This window comes from Alnus glutinosa, chromosome 12 (assembly GCF_958979055.1).
Source record: "Alnus glutinosa chromosome 12, dhAlnGlut1.1, whole genome shotgun sequence".
Taxonomy (NCBI): Eukaryota; Viridiplantae; Streptophyta; class Magnoliopsida; order Fagales; family Betulaceae; genus Alnus; species Alnus glutinosa.
The window spans coordinates 23691038-23705229 of record NC_084897.1 but is presented as its reverse complement, the minus strand read 5'-3'; the positions used below and the strand labels follow the sequence as shown (position 1 = coordinate 23705229).

The window sequence follows — 14192 nt, the reverse complement described above, 5'->3', positions numbered from 1 at the left end:
TTGTATACCATAGGGACCTCTCATGAACTTTTTAAACCATAGGGAGTGAAAAATAATTATGGCATACTACAGGGACCAACGGTGCAATTATCCATATATATAAAAAATGGGGTAAAGTCTACATATCGTTTAGACTACCATTCTATTTTTATTATTTTGAAAAAAAAAAGTTTTTTTTTTTTTTTTTGAATTTATAAGAGTATTTTTGTTTTATTGAAAATATATAAAGGTCATTTTTGTCTTTTTGCTAGTTTTGGAGACATTGATAATTAATTAATTATTATTATTATTTTTTTTTTTTTTTTTTTTTTTTAAAAAAAAATTTGGGAGACATTGTCGATTTGGTAGTAATTTAAAAGAAGTATGTAAACTTTTTTTTAAAAACAAATTATATTGATTTTTTTTTTCCTTGAGAAGAGTCCGACGCCGTTGAGATTTGGACATAAAAGTTCTCTTCTTTTTCAAGAATTTATTTATCATACTAGGCATCATCTTTCTAGAATGATTATGGACAAAGTTCCAGTCAATTAATTAGAGCATGTGATTTTTATATATATTTTAAAAAATGATGTGAAAATTAATTAAAATGCTTGCATGTTTGTTTATTCAGTTAAGACTTAAGAGTGAGTAATAAGATGTTAAGCCTATTATTATTAAGGAGGTTTCCAACAAAATACTGTTACCGACAGTATATGATTTTCGTTGCTTTCGTGAGGCCCCAGGCTTATTTGACGCATACAAAAAACTAGCTAGAGATTCGATTACCCGATTATCCAAACATCGATCTCCGGTATCATCATAATTAAGATCGAGAAAGAGAGATAAATTTTCTGTGTACGTACGTCCTTGCTAATGGCACAATATGATGAGGAGGAAATAACGCCAGATGACTTGCTGACTAACATGATCATAATGGGGGCCTCTCTTATAGTAATTGCAGCAGTTGTCATCGCCGTTGTTGCCGGAATAGATAACAAGGGTACTGCCCCGGGAAACCCAAGAAACCCGAGGAATGTGACCGTTGATGCTATTTGTAAACGTACTGATTACACGGAATCTTGCATGGCTAGCTTACAACCTGTGGGCACTGCCGCCGGAGTGGAAACCTATTTAAGAGCCGCAGCCAATGCTACTATTGTAGAAATGACAGTTGCAATGAAGAAGGCAAAAGTTGATGCTGACGCGATTGCGGATCATGATCATCAAAGAGAGAAAATGGCGTTTGAAGATTGCATCGAGTTGATAGGGCTATGCATTGAGGAGCTACAGTCCGTACGGATTCCAGTGGTAGATGTAGGTGATGCTAGAAGCAGCTTGAGCGCCGTCATCTCATACCAAAGAGCGTGTCTTGAGGGATTAAACGAGTCTCATTCCACATCTGATATGGATCGAGGTTTGCAGAAGTCGAAAGAGCTTGCAAGCATTGTCTTGGCTATAATTTACGAGAATTTTCCGAACGACGATTTTGAGGCAAAGCCTGCAGCGACGCCTCGGAGAAGAACAGATGAAGATCAGGGCATCGAAAATGATGGATATCCAGATCAACGACTCTCAGCAGAGAAGCGCAAACTCTTGCAGACTCACGAGGTTGGGCAGTCACCCAATGCTGTTGTGGCCAAAGATGGAAGTGGGGATTATGGAAGCATCACTGCCGCTCTTGATGCATATCCAGACGGCTTCAAAGGACGATATTTCATCTACGTAATGTCCGGGGTGTACGAGGAGAACGTCATCATCGCCAAGAATAAGACCATGGTGTTCATGTATGGCGATGGGGTTGATGAAACCATTATCTCTGGAAGAGATGTCGAAGGGACTGCGTATAGGAGAGCAACTTTATGTGAGTTCCTGAAAGAGAAATTGAACAGAATTAACCAGAATATGTGTCTAAAAATAAACCCAATATAAGCTCCATTTTTCTTCTCATTGTTTAACGCACTAAATTTCCCTATCTTGTTACAGCGGCAATCGGCAAGGGATTTGTTTGCGCGGCTATTGGAATCAAAACCCCAGAAAAAAGCAGTGGAAATTCCATGGCGGCTGTAAAAGTCCAGTCTGATAAAGCAGCCTTCTTCAATTGCAGAATAAATGGTACAACATCAAACATATATGCATTAGCGCATCGCCAAATCTTCCACGGTTGTGAAATCTATGGCGTCACAAACATCATCAAAGGTGACGCTGCACTTGTAATCAAACACTCCAAAATCATTGTGACACAGCCTTCTGAACCGGTGGCAAACGTCATAGCTTTGCAAGCCAGGAGTGATAAGCGTGAAAACACTGGTTTTGTGATCCACAACTGCACTATCAATGCAGACGAATCTTACTTCCCTGAAAAACTGAAGAATGGTGTTTACTTGGGCATGGCAGTGGAGAAATATTCAAGAACAATCGTAATGGAATCATTGCTGGGAGATTTAATTAATCCACAGGGATGGTTTACCAACAACTATGGAATACAAAATGTGACCTTTGCTGAGTATAGAAACGAAGGGCCCGGAGCTCAAACCAACAAGAGAGTTGATTGGCTGAGTCACACTGAGATCACCAATAGAGCGGATGCACTGCGTTATACGGTAGATCGATTCATCGAAGTACAAAAATGGTTGCTAGGCGCCATAGCCAGCAAATTACAGCCCGGGCTTGTTTCCTCAAGATAGATAGAAACATGTAGGGGAGGCTCTGAGGTACAAAACCGTATAACTGTTCATATGCAAGTCAATTTGTTTTTGTTTATTTATTCTTTGTCAATCACAATGATAGGCTACATAATGATATGAGAATGAAGAAAAAAAGATGGCATTAACCAATATTTGAGCATGACACAAATGGTGTATCTAGGAATTGCAGCACTTTGTTGTTTCTTTTGAGAAAGAAATTATTTAGCCTAGAAAACAGGGAAAGAAGTAAGCAGAGAGAGAGAGAGTTAGCTTCAAAAGTTCTCTAGATGTTTGAGATGGTGTTCAATATGACCTGAGATGCTTCAAGCTGCCATGAGAGAAGTAACTTCAAACAATCCCTTCTTGCAGTTTGTCCATTACTCAAAATAACAATATGGAAAAGATCTACAACAAGTCGGGACAAACAGCTAATGAACAAAGGATAGCAATACTTACGAATCATTCTTTAATGAACTTACAAAATTGTTCAACCTTCATAAACAACAGCAAGCAGCATTTTCATTGAGTGTGATATTTCTCTGACATTAAAACGTACAGGACTCAGAGCATTACTCACAAGAAGCAAATTCTTTCAAGCTCTCATACCATTGAGATCAATTGCAAAAACCCACATCAGCAAACATGTGGACTACTCATTTACAGGAAAAAATACATTCCATTATTTCACTACAAAGAATGACATCTGCATCCTTTTTACCCACAAATAAAAAAAAAAAAATGGAAAATTGGAAAATATCTCTGTACCCTGGCTAACAATAACAACAATGTGCACAAAGTTACAATCGGGAACAACCTACGTATCAGTCACATAATTCTTAGAATCCCTACAGGCTACAGCAGAAATAAAAGCAACAAAACTAATGCATGATGCTCCGGCAGAAAGAAACAACTCACTCATCACTCACTCACATTCCCATAAAGAGTGACGAAATTCCAATTCCTTGAGCCCCCAATTTCATACCTGCATTTCACAACCAATGAGAAAATCAAAATCAGAGACTAAAACCCAATAAAGAAGATCAAAAATCAAAGACTAAAAACCCAAATCTTACTTCAATCTTTGTGACAATATTTTGCTTGGTCTCCACCCTCTCATTCCCATTACTTTGCATTGAATCAACCACCTCCGCTTTCATCTTTACATTGCTATTGCCATTGCCATTGCCGTTCTCGTTCTCAATCTTCCTCCTGCTGTTTTTCTCTCTGGCCTCCACCATGGCCAGGTGCTCCAGCGCCTCACGGGCGCGCTTCTTCGCGAACGAGGCCTCCTTCACCTTCCGCTCCGCGTCGGCGCGTGCCACGATCACCGCCCTGCTCATCGACGCTGACGCGATCCTGGCCGCGCAGAGCAGCACTGAGGCCAGCTTCGCGTCCATAAAACGCTGCGTATCGTCGAGGTCGAAGAAGGAGAAGCTGGGGTTGGAGCAGGGGGGGCAGAGGTAGGAGGCCGATGGCGTGGCGGCGGTCGGGAGGCAGCGCGCGTGGGCGAGCGAGGAGCACTTGGAGCAGGGGACGGTGGTGGAATTGTTTGGCATGGGAGGGGCATAATGGGGATTATCGAAGAATACGAAGCAGAGCGGGCAGAAGGAGGAGGGGTGGAGGCGGAGGACGCAGGAGGTGCAGAGCACGCGGTCAATGCCGCGGAGGCGGACGTGGTGGAGGAGGAGGGCCCACCAGCCCCACCCTTTCTTTCCCTTGTGGGTCCACCCGCAGTTGCTGCACTCCGATGCTTCTTTTCTTCCACCTCTGTTGGCGGTTGGGAGGTTCATTTGGGTGGGATTTGTTATTCGGATTTCTAGGGTTAGGGTTAGAATTAGGGTTAGGGTTAGGGTTGCAGAGGGCGAGAGAGAGGAGGGGAGGAGAAAGAGACGACGACGAGGACAAGGTTTTTGTATTTTTATTTGGATTTCTCCGTACGACGCCGTTTGGCTGGAGTAAGGTTGGATTTTCTTTCTCTTCTAGTCTATTTGTTGATTATAATCACGTGCAGACTAAAATAATTCTAAAATATTTCACAAAGCCTAATCTACAGAACTACAAATTTCCAATTTTCCCAAAACGTTAATAGGGACACTAAAAGTTTCTACGAACTATACCGTACATTACATCATAAATCTCTTTCATCCATATGAGTAGCAGCCTTACGGGCTAGACCATGTGCTTCTTTTTTTTTTTTTTCTTTTTTTTGAACAAGTAGCATCTGCTACTATAAATGACTGAAGAGCCCAAAGACAAGGTACAGAGAAAAGGAGTACAAGACCTCTTAAACCCTAAGCCAGACAAGCCTTGCTTTAAACAACAAAGAATTGATCCCAAAAATACATAAATTTTAGGATCTAGGAATTCTTTGATCCTTGGTAACAATATCAAAGATATATGAAGGAATGTCTTCTAACCAAACATCATCACAAAAATAAGCGGCTGCTGATTTTGCAAGAGTGTGGGCTGCCTCGTTTAAGGCTCTAGGCACATGAATAAAAGAGTGGGATCTGAGATGAAGCACTTCCTGCTTGATTCCTTCAATAAAATGGCCACTTCTAGAAAGGTAGGGGGGAGAAGAATTCACCTCCCTTATGACATTCAAAGCATCTCCTTCAAAGATTACATCAAAAAAGCCAACTTCTAAGCTAAAAGCAGTGAAAAAGAATTGATACTTTTAAAACATAAAATCATGTATCTACTTCAAAACATAATAAAGAGATTTTAACTATAAAAGAATCACATGAAGAAACAAAAATAGAAGTACTATATGATGAATCTTACATTAATGAATTACGATCTCAATTAAAAAATTTAGATTTAAATAAAATGATTTCAGGAAATGATTAAATACCGAAGAATAATTACAAAAAAAAAATATGTAACACATACTTCTATAAATTCCAAATTACAACTAAAGCATTATTAGATTCAGGCGCATATATGAATTGTATCTAAGAAGGAATTATACCTACAAAATATTATGAAAAAACTACTGAAAAATTGCATCAAGCTAGTGGAACAAGATTAAATATAAAATATAAAATACTTAATGCTCATATTTGTAATGATGAAGTATGTTTTAAGATTACGTTCATTTTAGTAAAAAATATCACTTCTAGAATAATATTAGGAAATCCGTTTTTAGCATTACTTGATCCTTTTATAAAAACAGCATGAGAAGCAGCCATTAACTCTGCAGTGTGGGCATCAATAAGCATAGATTTAGACAAACGTTTTGCTCCCAACAGGTTTCCCATGAAGTCCCTTGCAATCACGCCCATTCCCATTAAATTTGTTTTCTTGTTGATAGCCGCATCAAAATTTACTTTGATAATGCCTTCCGGTGGTGTCTTCCAGCAAGGATGGACTCGAACATCAAACTGGTCAAGCTGATTTGCCTCTTCAACACTTTTGAGGCATCTTTTGAAATCATCCACCACAGCAATAGCACTTGCATGAGACTTGTTTGGATGTTCAACAACACCCTCAAAAATCAATTCATTTCGCCTCAGCCAAATCCGTCTGGCAATAGCTCCAAAGTAATCCATTTCATCCCTGTTGAACCAGTTTAGGCAAAGCTGGAAAATTTCCATAAAAGAAAGACCAACAAAGGCACATTTTTGGAAGATAGAGTGGCCTACATTCCACACATCCTTGGCCGCTGGGCAGTACCAAATTGCATGGGCTGTAGTTTCCTCTTCTAGATTAAACCAAGGGCATTTGCCATCTTCAATCACCCTTCGTCTAAGAAGATTCTTCCTAGTAGGGAGGATATCATTGCAAGCACGCCACAAAAACATTTTAACCGGGTTTGGAACTTGGAGGTTCCAAAGATAGCGCCAGACATCAGTGCCCTTCTCAACTTGAGAGGTTTGACCTTTCTCTCTTTCTATAATTTCAAGGCCTAAATGATAAGCACTCTTTACAGAAAAATTTCCATTCTTGGTACCTAACCAGATGAGGTGATCCGGAGGCAGGTTCAGGGCTAAGAGGGATTGAAGCTATCACACTAGCTTCTTCTGGATTGAAAATGGCATGCAACAAAGGCACATTCCAGCTTTTAGAATCCCTATCAATGAGAGTATGGACCCAGTTTTCTACCAAGTGCAAGCCTGGAGAGGATTGAACAATGTAAGTTATGGGAGTGGGGATCCATCTATCCCCCCAAATAGTAATGCTTGCACCATTTCCAACTCTCCAAAAAAGGCCCTATTGAAATAAATCTCGAGCTGAAAAAATGCTTCTCCTAGCATAGGAAGGATGTCTTCCTAAAGATGCCTCCAAGAAAGATGAATTAGGGAAATACTTTGCTTTTAGAATGCTGCCCGTAAATGAACAGGGATTTTGGCAAAGTCTCCATCCCTGCTTAGCAAGGAGAGCCTTATTGAAACGGTGGAGATCCCGAAAGCCTAAACCACCAATCCTTTTTGCCCTACCCATTCTTTCCCAACTCATCTAATGAATCCTTGAGGAATTAGCCATATGCTTCCACCAGAATTGTTTCATCAATCGATTAAGATCCTTGCATAAAGAGGCTGGCAGCAAAAAGACACTCATGCTATAAGTAGGAATCGCTTGTACCACAGCCTTCTAAAGTACTTCTTTGTCGGCTTGGGAAAGGAATTTCACTTTCCAATTTGTTAATTTCTGTCCCACTTTTTCCATAATGCTGTTAAAGGCTCGCCTTTTAGATTTCCCAATCAGTGCAGGCAACCCTAGATAAGTGTCAAACTTGCTTGTTTTCGTCAAACCAGAGAGACTAAGGATTTCAGCTCTTCTATCTTGGCGAGTATTTCTGCTGAAAAAAATGGAAGTCTTCATTAAATTCACCTTTTGACCTGATCCAGCCTCATAAATCCCCAAGATCCTCAAAACCCGTCTCCATTCCACAGAGTTTGATTTGTAGAAAATAATGCTATCATCAGCCAAAAAGAGATGGCTAATTGTTGGACCTTTTGGGGAAGTGGGCACACCTGAAATAATTCCCTTTTTTTTTTCCTTTTCTTTTTTTTTTTTTTTTTTTTTTTTTTTTTCACCTGTGAAAGTAAGGAACTGAGCACCTCAGCACAAAGAAGGAATAAGTAGGGAGAAATCGGGTCGCCCTGGCGGATTCCCCGTGAAGGGATAAAAGGTTTCCCCGGAGTACCATTAACCAAAATAGAGTATTGCATCGAGGTCACGCATGTCATAACAAGCTGAACCCATTTAACATCAAAGCCCATTTTAAGCATAGTAGCCTCCAGGAAGCTCCACTCTACCCGATCATATGCTTTGCTTAAGTCCAGTTTAAAGCCCATAAATCCAGTCTTACTCCACATACGAGTCTGCATGGAGTGCATTGTCTCATAGGCAGCTAAAACATTATCAGAAATTAGTCTACCTGGAATAAAAGCACTATGTGTAGGAGAAATAATATGAGGCAGTATTAATTTAAGCCTATTTGCCAAAACTTTTGAAATAAGTTTATAAATGACATTACAAAGGCTAATAGGCCTAAAATCTGTGACATTTTCAGGGGAAACTTTTTTTGGGATAAGGGCAATGTAAGTCATGTTGATTTTAGCATCTAAGATCCCTGTGTTAAAGAAATGTAAGATAGCCGAACATACCTCTTTCTGAACAGTAGGCCAATTTTGTTGAAAAAAGGTAGCTGGGAAACCATCCGGACCCAGAGCCTTTAAATTAGCCATTTGATTCAAGGCTTGAGATATTTCCTCCACATTAAGCTCTGCCACCAATTTCTCATTCATTTGAGGAGTGACCTTCCTTTCAAGAGCAGCCAAACTTTGATCCACATCCAAATTGTTCTCGACAGTGAAAAGGTCTTGGAAAAACATATTAAAAGCACCTTCAATTTCACTTTGAGTACTACAAATTCTGCCATCCTTATCCACAATTTTTGAAATCTGTTTCCTCCGGCTTTTTTGGTTGGCACAAGCGTGGAAGAACTTTGTATTCCGATCCCAAATTTGAGCCAATCCTCCCTAGCTCTTTGTTTCCATTTAATTTCCTCCTGTTCCAACATAGAGTGTAACTCAGACTGAAATGAGATCTCCTTTGCTCTATTAACTTCAGAATCTGACATTTGAACATCAAGCAGCTTTTGGGACACCTCCCTGATTTTCACCTCCGTAAGATTTTTCTTCTTCCTCACCCATCGTTGCAGCGTTTTTTTGACAACGTTTCAAATTGCCCTGTACCAACATCCATTGATCATCCTGCCTGGATCTAAAATGCCAAGCTCTCCTAATCAATTCCCCATATTCCTTCTGCTTTGCCCAACCCACCTCATATCTGAAAGATATGTGTTTCTTCCACTTCATTTCTTGACTGTTGGAGCATGATAATAAAAGTGGATTATGGTCTGAAGCTGAACGAGCTAACACATTAACTTGCGTCACATTGAAATAATTGCTCCATTTTGCATTAGCTACTGCTCTATCAAGTCTAACTCGAGTCAGATCAGTGCCACCACGACCATTAGTCCAAGTATATTTAGGGCCATAAAAACCCAAATTTACCAAATGACAATCAACCAAAGTTTGCTGGAAATCAAAATTATGTGGAGAGGGACGAATAGAGGAGCTAGATTTTTCCACAGAGGAGGTGAAAGCATTAAAGTCCCCAATACACATCCACGGTTCCGGAGGGAATTTTGCCAAGTGGCGTAGAAGAGACCAAGCTTCATTTCTTTTATTTGCATCTGGGTGACCATAGAACCCAGTAAATTTCCATTTCGGTTCTTCATGAGAGCATTGAATTACTGCATTTATATGACGCTTGCTGTAGTTTTGGATGTCAACTTCTATTTCTGTCTTCCACATCAAAAGTAGTTTTTTGAAGTCAAAATTAGACCATGTGCTGCTAAATTGGCATTCCTTTTGACATGTATAACACTAGAAGCAAAGACAGAGGAAGCCGGTATAAGCCATGACCTTCCCTCAACTTTTAAAAAGAAAAAATTTAAGGTAATATATATATATATATATATATATATATATATATAAGGTTATTTGCTTATTGGCTCATAGCAACAATTTTTTTTGGTCATTTGGTCCCTTCCGTTTTATAATCTCTTCAACTGGTTTTATTTCATCTGGGACGATAGCTTCATTGTCAAAACTTTTTCTTTTTAATATTTTACGGGTAGCAACGGATATGTGAGAAAGATAACAATGGAACGAGCTTTACAAAGTTGCCAAGATTTTGTTCAAAGTAAATGAAAGGGGTTTAATAAAACTGTATTGGAAGAAGACATATGTGGACTCGAGGAGTCACACGCTTAGCAAAGCTCGGTTTCCTAAGGATGTGTGGCAAATATAGCATAAAATAGAGATTCATTGCAATATAGCTAGCTAGGTGGCATTAGAAAAGTTTAGAAGATATGAGTTTCATTTGTTTTGTGTTGCGTTTAGCTGAATGCGTTTTGTGTATAATATAGTGTGTTTGGTATAACAATTAGTGGGCTATTGTGTTAGTTAGAGTGAATTATTCTAACAAAATGAGCAAGAAAATGTTAGCTTCAAGAATTGTAAATGTCATTTAGGTAAATCCTTACGAGAGAGAAATTGATTGAAACCCTTTTTTATTAAAAAAAAAAAAAATAATTTCCTTTTCTGATCTTTGGATAGTGTTTTCTTTACTTCATTTCCACAAAACTCTTTTTTCAATTTTGCTTACTGATTTTTAATTTCAATGGAATAGTAAAAATATAAAAACTGAGTTAGGTGGCATTATAAAAGTCTAGAAGATATACATTTCATTTGTTTTGTGTTGCTTTTAGCTGAATGCGTTTTGTGTATGGTGTAGTGTGTTTGGTATAACAATTAGTGGGCTACTGTGTTAATTAGAGTGCTGTTCTAACAAAAGGAGCAAGAGAATGTTAGTTTCAAGAACCATGCCATCTAAGTAAGGCTTTACAAGAGAGAAATTGATCGAAACCTTATTTTTAATTTTTTTATTTTTCTTCTCTGAGTCTTTGGACAATGGTTATCTTTAGTTCTTTTCCAAAAAACTTTATTTTCAATTTTGCTTACTGATTTTTAATTTCAAGGAGAATAATAAAAATATAAAAACTGGGTTAGGTTTAATTTACTCAATTATTATTATTATTATTTTTTGTTTAATATGAAGTAACATATACTACTTAGATGACCAATTAAACAAGAGGACATGGACTTATATTTTTGAGTTATATATATATATACTTTAACCCCTACTTAAAAAAAAAAAAAAATATTTGACCCCCACTCATTAAAATGTCTAACGGAAGTCTGCAGAGAGCCTAAACCTAGTTTGATATCTTCCACATAAGGGTTAAAACTATTAAAGCATCGTGTAGTATAATTGACTTCCTTCATGATGTGTAAAACATTCCCATTCAATATAATGTCAAAAACACTCACCAGGGACGGAGGGAGAGGGGCCATGCCCCCCCCCCCCCCCCCCAAATTTCCTAAAAAAAAAAAATTATTAGGTGTAATTTTTTTTTTTTTTCTAAAAAATCAAAAAAATATAAGGTAAAAATAAAAATTTAGCTTATTTGGCCCCTACCAAAATTTGTTTTTTTGGTAATTGGTCCCGGTCCATAATAATTTCTGGCTCCGTCCCTGACACTCACCTCCTTACTAAAAATAGTTACATATAATGCAGCCATTGCTTTTGCAGTAACTATAGATTCCACGACAAGCTGTAGGATAGTGCTACGGGCAGCCAACACATTCGATCCCCTCACAGTCACTGCTATCATCTCAAAACCTACTCGCCCATTCATTTTATCCAAACCGGCATCCCATTTGATTTTGACGATACAGGGGTACGGCGGAGGTTGCCAAAGCACATCTTGGCAAAATAACTTCCTCTCGGTCATTGTAAAATAACCTCTACTTTTACTCAAGCAGGAAAATAAACTACCATTGAAGCACAAAAGTTGGTGGGGGGGGGGGGGGGGATGGGGATAAGACATGCATGCAAAATCTATATTCAATGATGGGAAATGTTGAGACGAGCCTGCAATATGTATTGGGCTTTGGATTCAATTTGTTATTATAAATCTATTTATTTATTTATTTATTTATTTTTTTTTTATGAATAAGAATATATTAAAACATAACTGTTATACAAAAAGAGGGCAATTTTTCTGGGTAACAAGGAAAAATTATGTATGCATAGCTAATTACATGATTATTCTACGCTGCAGTATAAGTAAATCTCGATCACTTGAATTATCTGTCATCCAAACACTAGGTCAATAAAAGATTTAGGAGTTGTTTGGGATTGCATTAGAAAGCTTAAAAAATATTTTTAGTATATAAAAACTTGTGCAAAGTAAAAATTGGTCTGTTTGATAAAAACTTTGAAAGTTTTTTTTTATTTTTGACTTTTTTTCTTAAAAAAAAAATGCCAAAAACGCATTTTTAGAAAAATTAAGCTTGAAAATGAAGTTTTTTTTTTTTTTTTTTTTTTTTTTTTTTTTTTTCATTCTATTTTTTCTCAAAAGCCCTTTTTGACTATAAAATTTATATTTTTAAATACAATCCCAATCATGCTCTTAAACCTTCCCTAACAACATGCGAAATTAATATTCCTAATTTTCAATTGAGATTATTGGAGAAGCCAAAAGAGAGAAACCATGCAAAACCGTAAACATCAACACCATTGATATTATAACTAATGCTCCGTTTGTTTTGTTTCGACGTAAAATGGTTTCCGTCGTAAAATGGTTTCAGGGAAGTCATTTTTCTGAAAAATATTTTTCGTCGAAAGCATTTTTCGGTGTTTGGCGCGTACAAAAAATTACAAATATTTTTTATATTTTCATTCAAACATATTAACCTATAAAAATTAATTTTTATTCAAAACATATAAATATTAATATAAAATAATATAAAAATCATCGATGACGAGATTCCGTCACTGACCGACAAGATTCTGACCATTTTTGCTTGATTTCGGTTAATACAGTCAGAATTCAAGATAATGGCCGGAATCCGGACAGTTTCGTCGGAATGTGGGATGGCCGGATTCCGGCGAAGTGGCCGGATTCCGGCACAAACGGCCGGATTCTGGCCATCCTGCCGGATTCCGGCCAGAGAGGCCGGATCTGGCCAGATCCGGCCGGCATCTAGCCGGAATCCGGCCTCTCTGGCCAGAGCCGGCCGGCTCTCTGGCCAGACCGGCCGGATCCCGGCGATCTGGCCGGATCTGGCCAGACCGACCGGATCCCGGCCAGATCCGGCCGGTCTGGCCAGAGAGCCGGCCGGATCTGGCCAGATGGCCGGATTCCGGCCATCTGGCCAGATCCGGCCAGATCGCCGGAATCCGGCCGGTCTGCCCAGATCCGGCCAGATCGCCGGAATCCGGCCAATCTGGCCGGATTCCGTCCAGATTGGTTGCCGGAATCTGGGCTGACCGGATTCCGGCTAAGGTGGCCGGATTCCGTCGCCGGATTCCGACAACATTAACCGGATGTTGTCGGAATCCGATACCGGCAAGATTTCGATGGTGGTCGGCTGCTTAAACGTGAAGGTCGACTGCTTTATTTAAAATAAATCGACCGCGTCAGACGTCTTCGGAAAATGATTTACGCTTTTAAAAAGCGTAAATCATTTTCCGAAATTTACTATGCATTTTTGGTCATACAGAAATCATTTTCCGGTTGACTATTATTTTCGCCCCTACCAAACACCGGAAAATACCGAAATCATTTTCCAGAAATCATTTTACGCCGAAACAAACGGAGCATAAGATAATAGATTCAATAGGCATCTAATGTAAACCAGGTCCGCCAATAAGGAATTGCCACGTCAATTTGAAACACAATATCGAAGATACACGTTCAGATACATGGAGTCGTATGTTTTGCTACATGTTTGGTGTTGTTTGAATTACCGTCTCCTTACGCTTATGTAAATTGATATGTTAATAGAGACTTTTGTAGCTGGCGATGGTTTTTCTTTGACAATTCCGTTCGGTTCTACATGGAGTGTTGTAGAAGTCGGCCGGTTTGAATTGAAACACCTTCCGGGTTTTAATAATTATCAATATGGACAAATTGAAAAAAAAATAGACACCAAAGTTACAAGTAGAGAAGCCACTTGCTTTCTTTTAATGATTGAACTGTAGCGTTGAGAATATTGAAAATAGATATTTCTCAGAACAAGTTGTGGCTTGCCAACATCCCCACCACCCTTTTACCCACTTAAGTGCTTAATGAACAAAACATTGACGGTGGACCGTGGATATTGCTAAATCCAAAATAAGTTGTTTTCCATATTCAACAATAGACCAATAAAATAATTCAACAAATCCTCAATTACGGGTAGCCGAGTCTTAGGCGATTTAGACGGTTGGTTAAGGCTCCCAATTAAATAAGACCCTTAACTAATAATTATACAATAAATGTATTTATTTTTTTAAAAAAAATTAAGGCTCTAATATAGAAAAAGTTAATAAAATACCTTTTAATTAAGGCTTCCACTTAATAATTGTACAACAAATGTTATTTTCAAGACAAATTTTAAGACT

The 14192-nt window shown here is 38.5% G+C and overlaps 1 protein-coding gene across 1 annotated transcript; it reads right to left on the bottom strand.

Moving 5' to 3' along the window:
* Positions 1-3250: 3250 nt before the first annotated feature.
* On the bottom strand, positions 3251-4636 carry LOC133850992 (uncharacterized). The gene is made up of 2 exons (XM_062287279.1): positions 3737-4636; positions 3251-3645 (listed from the first exon to the last, which is right to left on the bottom strand). The coding sequence occupies exons 1-2, from the start codon at positions 4451-4453 to the stop codon at positions 3640-3642; spliced, it is 723 nt and encodes a 240-aa protein (XP_062143263.1). The 5' UTR covers positions 4454-4636; the 3' UTR covers positions 3251-3639.
* Positions 4637-14192: the final 9556 nt, after the last annotated feature.

Coding starts and splice junctions, on each gene's coding strand:
- LOC133850992 (XM_062287279.1), bottom strand. CDS start 4,453: ATGAACCTCCCAACCGCCAACAGAGGTGGAAGAAAAGAAGCATCGGAG.